Below are 7,224 nucleotides of genomic sequence, written 5' to 3'. Positions count from 1 at the left end.
AACCTGATCAATAATTACCGGGTCATTAAGCTTCAGTAAGTAAACAAACACATCTGGAACACTCGGCACGACCCTGCACAGAGACACCTGGAGCCTCCAGAGTAGTTTAGCTTGGCGCTTTAGCCCTAGCGTTAGCATAGCGCACTCATGTTAACAGGAATCATGACCACATCAGGACTCGAGACCACTCATACTGACATTAAGGTCGTGGGTTCGATTCCCGGGTGGAGACGTGTAAGAATGATAAATGTTTAGACTTTATTAACTTGAGGAGGGCTGCGGCTGTAATGCGCCCCCTCTTTACACCAGCAGGGGGCGAGCTCTCACAGAGCGCAGTAATGAGAGCCAGGCACTGCCATCCATGATCCTCCTCCCCCCTGTGCAGTCGCCTCGACCGGCCTGCAGGGGCCGCACTCACATCCTAACCCTGTTAGAGTCTGTGTACCGCACCCGAGCGTGTGCTGGTCTGACCGGCCTGCAGGAACTAGTTCAGCAGTTTGTTACCACTGGCGTGATGCGGCGTGAGCCGGGTCCCCCTGACACGGGCGCCGCCGCTGCTTCTGAGCCGACGTTTGTCTCCAGACGTACAAACCACGTCTCGTCTGGTGAATGTGTGAGGGACAGAAACCGGGTTCTGAAAACACAAACAACAAACACACCTCGTTATATAACAACAACAACAAACACACAACAACAAACACACCTCATTATACAACAACAACAAACACACCTCAATATATAACAACAAACACACCTCATTATATAACACACCTCAATATATAACAACACACCTCATTATATAACAACACACCTCATTATATAACAACACACCTCAATATATAACAACAAACACACCTCATTATATAACAACACACCTCAATATATAACAACAAACCCACCTCATTAAATAACAACAAACACACCTCAATATATAACAACAACAAACACACCTCATTATATAACAACAACAAACACACCTCATTATATAACAACAAACACACCTCATTATATAACAACAACAAACACACCTCATTATATAACAACAAACACACCTCAATATATAACAACAAACACACCTCATTATATAACAACACACCTCAATATATAACAACAAACACACCTCAATATATAACAACAAACACACCTCATTATATAACAACAACAAACACACCTCATTATATAACAACAAACACACCTCATTATATAACAACAACAAACACACCTCATTATATAACACACCTCAATATATAACAACAAACACACCTCATTATATAACAACAACAAACTCACCTCATTATATAACACACCTCAATATATAACAACAAACACACCTCATTATATAACAACAAACACACCTCATTATATAACAACAACAAACACACCTCATTATATAACAACAACAAACACACCTCAATATATAACAACAAACACACCTCATTATATAACAACAACAAACACACCTCAATATATAACAACAACAAACACACCTCATTATATAACAACAACAAACACACCTCAATATATAACAACAACAAACACACCTCATTATATAACAACAACAAACACCTCATTATATAACAACAACAAACACACCTCAATATATAACAACAAACACACCTCATTATATAACAACAACAAACACCTCATTATATAACAACAACAAACACACCTCATTATATAACAACAAACACACCTCATTATATAACAACACACCTCATTATATAACAACAAACACACCTCATTATATAACAACACACCTCATTATATAACAACAAACACACCTCATTATATAACAACAACAAACACCTCATTATATAACAACAAACACACCTCATTATATAACAACAACAAACACCTCATTATATAACAACAAACACACCTCATTATATAACAACACACCTCATTATATAACAACAAACACACCTCATTATATAACAACAACAAACACACCTCAATATATAACAACAACAAACACACCTCATTATATAACAACAACAAACACACCTCAATATATAACAACAACAAACACACCTCATTATATAACAACAACAAACACACCTCAATATATAACAACAACAAACACACCTCATTATATAACAACAACAAACACCTCATTATATAACAACAACAAACACCTCATTATATAACAACAACAAACACACCTCAATATATAACAACAACAAACACCTCATTGTATAACAACAACAAAGTTCCCCAACACCCGGATCACTCTCATATAAACATCATGGACTGTGCTTCTGATCCTGGACTCTCAGCTCTGTTACCGGTCGGCTGGGCGCCACAAGCAGACAAAATCTTCAGCTAATTTTCTGGGTGGGATAAGACGGGACTAAAAAGTGGGCGGGGTTTTGGATGCTGTGTAAGGACCCTGGTTAGTAGCCCGAGGCACCTGTACAGAAGTGGAGGAACGTGGAGATCAGCGTGTGACTCTACATGTGTGAGACCGACCTCATGCACCAGTCCACCGAGGTACGCAGGAGAATACGCCCTCCTCGTACACCATCAGGGTCTCCAGCAGAGGGAGAGGAACTGGCTACGACTAAACTGGTAGAAAAAGGAGAAATAATATAATAAATAAATATGTGATGGTACCTATAAGGAAGATGTGGACCTGGTCCGGCAGGGTGAGCAGTTCCACAGAGCCGTTCCTGTACGGGAGCTCCAGGAGGTGACGGATCTGATTCTGGGTTTCATTCACATTCGAGCAGGAAGGAACCATCACCTGAAACTCACACATCAGCCTGCAACAACAACATCACCTGAATTTACCCGAAAAAAGAACCGATTATTAAATAATAATTAAATATATTATTATTATTATTATTATTATTATTATTATTATTAATAATAATTTCTCACCTTCGTGCTGAAGTGACAAAATGCTGCAAAACAAAAAGTCTGATTATTAGAACAGAACAAAATCAGAGAGGGAAATATAAATAAATATAAATAAGTATAAATAATATGAATAATGATGATATTTAAAATAATAAAATTAATAATAAAACAGGAAACTGAGAGGATGATCGTACTGCACGTAAATCATAGCTGGATTTCTCCAAACTGAAAAACAAAACAAACAAATAAATAAATAAATGATAAAAAATAATATTAATAATAACAGTAACAATAATAATAATAATAATAATAATAATAATAATAATAATAATAATAATAACAATAATAATAATAATGCATTTTTCACAGTTCTGATAAAGATGTAAATAAAGTTATTATGCAGATTCAGAAATCTAGCTGACCTTTGACCCTTGGTTAGTTGTGAGGTGATTCTGATGTTCAGAACTTGGATCTCGTCTCTGGAGAACGTTTCATGAAGCTGAACACAGAACAGAGACACAATCATATAAAACTGAACCTTACAGAGCGAGTACGAGCGTGTAAACACCAACAACTCCAGCTACTCAGGTTCAGTTCTCACGCTGTTACGTTTGTCTGGACACTGTTTATAAAGTAAGGGTGTAAAGGCAAGTTGCACTCTGAGCACTGCAGCAAGGGGGCGCTGTAACAGCTGTACATCTCCTTCTACACATCATGGCAGAGCACGTCACCGCCGGCACAGCGCTATTATATACATGTTTATGTATTTATTATTATATATATATTAGACTTAAACTCTTTACCCAGGTCTGAACGGTGGTGAGAGGATCCTGCTCCAAACCGCTGATGGTCACGTTGGCAGTAACTTTGAAGAAACTTTCTGTAATAAAGAGGTAAACAATCACTGACACTCACACAGAGAGAACGCAAGGGTTCATGGGATTTTTCATGGTGAAGTGAGGTGTGTCCCTGTAGTACCTGTAGCCTCAGTAGAAGGAGTCACAGGTGAGGTGCTGGTTAAACTGGTACTGGTGAAATTAGTCATGGTTGTGGTGGTTTGAGGTGTTGAATGAGGAACAACCACAGTTGTACCTACACACACACACACACACACACACACACACAATAGTGAGGTAGTGATGATATTGAGGAGAGGTAAAGACGGGTGAGGATGGGTGGGTAGAGAGGAGTGAGGTGTACCTGTAGTACCTGTAGCCTCAGTAGAAGGAGAATCAGTTAGTGGTGAGGTACTGGTGCTGGTACTGGTGAAATTGGTCACCATGATGGTGGTTTGTGGTGTCGAATGAGGAACGACTGCTGTTGTATCTACATTAACACAACAAGAAGATAGTGAGGCAGTGAGGTAGTGAGGTGGGGTAAGGTGGGATGAGGGGGGTGAGATTAGGTGAGGTAAGAGAGGTAGGATGAAGTGAGGTGTAGTACCTGTAGCTTCAGTAGAAGGTAGAGGTGAGGTGCTGGTGAAACTGGTGCTGGTGAAACTGGTCCTCAACGTGGTGGTTTGTGGTGTTGAATGAGAAACGACCGCTGTTGTATCCACACACACACACACACACACAATAGTGAGGTAGTGAGGATATAGAGAAGATGTAAAGACGGGTGAGGATGGGTGGGTAGAGAGGAGTGAGGTGTACCTGTAGTACCTGTAGCCTCAGTAGAAGGAGAATCAGTTAGAGGTGAGGTACTGGTACTGGTGAAACTGGTGCTGGTGAAACTGGTCACCAATGTGGTGGTTTCTGGTGTCGAATGAGGAACGACTGCAGTTGTATCTACACACACACACACACACACACACACACACACACAATAATGAGGATATTGAGGTAGTGAGGATGTTAAGGAGGGGTAAAACAGGGTGAGGTTACATGAGGCAAGACCAAGTGAGGTGTAGTACCTGTAGCACCTGTAGCCTCAGTAGAAGGAGAATCAGTTGGAGGTGAGCTACTGGTACTGGCGCTGGTGAAACTGGTCACAGTTGTGGTGGTTTCTGGTGTTGAATGAGGAACGACCGCTGTTGTATCTACGCACACAATAGTGAGGTAGTGAGGATATAGAGGCAATGATGATTGTGAGGCAGGCAGAATGTTAAGGCGGTGAAGATATTGCGGTGAGGTAAAGACGGGTGATGATGGGTGGGTGAAACGAAGTGATATAAGGTGGGATGAGGAGGGGTGAGGTTTGGTGAGGTAATGTGAGGTAGGATGGAGTGAAGTGTAGTACCTGTAGCTTCAGTAGAGCGAGAATCAGTTACAGGTGAGGTACTGGTGCTGGTGAAACTGGTCATGGTCGTGGTGGTTTGTGGTGTTGAATGAGGAACAACAACTGTTGTATCCTCGTCTACACAACACACACAGTCATATTACACACACAGCAGTGAGGATAGTGAGGTAGTGAAGTTGGAGGGTAGTGAGGTAGTGAGGAGGATAGTAGGGAGCTGGTAATGACTCACCAGTAGGATAGACCAGTAGGAAATCCTTGTCTGTGATGAGGTAGTGATCAGAATAATTAAATTTCTCTTTGAGGAGGTTAAAAACCTCGTTCTGGATTTTACTCACATCCTCACCGGGGATCACGTTCAGATGAGCCAAAATATCGAACCTACAGCAACCGGGATGAGAAGAACCGGCGGGTTATAACTCATAACATGAGAGACGGTGATAACACTGCCATCATCATCATCATCATCATCATCACCAACCTCATCAGGTCTTCACCAAACCGTCCAGACTCTGTGCTCTGAATATTAATAATAAATAATTAATAATAATAATAAGTGTGGGTTACCGACTGACTGAAGGAGAATCTCTCACTCGCTCGTCCTGTAAGAACTACAGACAGAAACAGAACGTGAGCTTATGGGACCTCCAGGTTTATTATGGAGTTAAAGGTTCAGGAGACGGAACGACGAGCAGTTTACTCACGTTTATCATGGAGCTCTCATCAAAGCTGCTGGATATAATAAATCATCAAAATAATAAAGCATTAATTATTTATTAATAATGACCAGAAATATTAATGATACATGAGGCTTTATAGGAACGTTAGAGGTAAATGAGGTTCTTACCTCGTTATTGTGGAAGCTACAACTTTAGGAATATAAATGTTGTATGGAAGCACCGCCCTTAACTAACAAATACAAATAATAATAATAATGAATATAAACCAGCATTAAAATAGTTCATTTATTTAAAGCTCCTCAGATAAAAGAGTTTAACATGTTTCATCAGTTTCTTTATTTATTTATGTTTCTTTATCAGGTTATATGGGGTTAAGTTTAGGGTGGGGTTCAGGGTTAGGATTTGATTTAAAAGAATGTTATGGTAATTATAGGACTGAGATCATTTTATAGGTAAGGTAAAGGTTGGGGCTATTAGGGTTAGGGTATGGGTAAGGTAAAGGTTGGGGTTAGGGTATGGGTAAGGTAAAGGTTGGGGCTATTAGGGTTAGGGTATGGGTAAGGTAAAGGTTGGGGTTAGGGTATGGGTAAGGTAAAGGTTGAGGTTAGGGTATGGGTAAGGTGAAGGTTGGGGTTAGGGTATGGGTAAGGTAAAGGTTGGGGTTAGGGAATGGGTAAGGTAAAGGTTGGGGTTAGGGCATGGGTAAGGTAAAGGTTGGGGTTAGGGTATGGGTAAGGTAAAGGTTGGGGTTAGGGTATGGGTAAGGTAAAGGTTGGGGTTAGGGTATGGGTAAGGTAAAGGTTGGGGTTAGGGAATGGGTAAGGTAAAGGTTGGGGTTAGGGTATGGGTAAGGTAAAGGTTGGGGTTAGGGTATGGGTAAGGTAAAGGTTGGGGTTAGGGAATGGGTAAGGTAAAGGTTGAGGTTAGGGTATGGGTAAGGTAAAGGTTGGGGTTAGGGTATGGGTAAGGTAAAGGTTGGGGTTAGGGTATGGGTAAGGTAAAGGTTGGGGTTAGGGTATGGGTAAGGTAAAGGTTGGGGTTAGGGTATGGGTAAGGTAAAGGTTGGGGTTAGGGCATGGGTAAGGTAAAGGTTGGGGTTAGGGTATGGGTAAGGTAAAGGTTGGGGTTAGGGTATGGGTAAGGTAAAGGTTGGGGTTAGGGCATGGGTAAGGTAAAGGTTGAGATCAAAGTATGGGTAAGGTAAAGGTTGGGGTTAGGGTATGGGTAAGGTAAAGGTTGGGGTTAGGGTATGGGTAAGGTAAAGGTTGAGGTTAGGGTATGGTTAAGGTAAAGGTTGAGATCAAAGTATGGGTAAGGTAAAGGTTGGGGTTAGGGTATGGGTTCTAGACAGGTAATGGTTTGGTAAAAGTTTACCCATATGTGAGCGATCTCTCGAGCCTCGTACGTGGTGCTGATGTTTTTGGAGCTGTGGATAAGGAGACGAACTCTG

General features: G+C 41.0%; 1 protein-coding gene across 1 annotated transcript in view; it reads right to left on the bottom strand.

The window, feature by feature from the left end:
* LOC134332252 (adhesion G-protein coupled receptor G4) overlaps positions 1-7,224 on the bottom strand; it is a 14,221-nt gene extending 6,997 nt beyond the window's left edge. Inside the window, exons 1-17 of the mRNA XM_063013813.1 lie at positions 7,149-7,224; positions 5,942-6,003; positions 5,799-5,826; positions 5,662-5,705; positions 5,327-5,475; positions 5,098-5,214; positions 4,772-4,897; positions 4,512-4,646; positions 4,303-4,404; positions 4,060-4,185; positions 3,838-3,951; positions 3,663-3,739; positions 3,282-3,358; positions 3,054-3,084; positions 2,881-2,903; positions 2,614-2,762; positions 505-634 (exon numbers count right to left, since the gene is read on the bottom strand). Coding sequence (XP_062869883.1) covers positions 505-634; positions 2,614-2,762; positions 2,881-2,903; positions 3,054-3,084; positions 3,282-3,358; positions 3,663-3,739; positions 3,838-3,951; positions 4,060-4,185; positions 4,303-4,404; positions 4,512-4,646; positions 4,772-4,897; positions 5,098-5,214; positions 5,327-5,475; positions 5,662-5,705; positions 5,799-5,807 — 1,409 coding nt within the window. The 5' untranslated portion in view covers positions 5,808-5,826; positions 5,942-6,003; positions 7,149-7,224. The remainder of the gene's footprint in view (positions 1-504; positions 635-2,613; positions 2,763-2,880; positions 2,904-3,053; positions 3,085-3,281; positions 3,359-3,662; positions 3,740-3,837; positions 3,952-4,059; positions 4,186-4,302; positions 4,405-4,511; positions 4,647-4,771; positions 4,898-5,097; positions 5,215-5,326; positions 5,476-5,661; positions 5,706-5,798; positions 5,827-5,941; positions 6,004-7,148) is intronic.

The sequence above is a fragment of the Trichomycterus rosablanca genome, chromosome 18 (genome assembly GCF_030014385.1).
Source record: "Trichomycterus rosablanca isolate fTriRos1 chromosome 18, fTriRos1.hap1, whole genome shotgun sequence".
Classification (NCBI taxonomy): Eukaryota; Metazoa; Chordata; class Actinopteri; order Siluriformes; family Trichomycteridae; genus Trichomycterus; species Trichomycterus rosablanca.
This window is presented reverse-complemented; position numbering and strand designations above follow the sequence as displayed.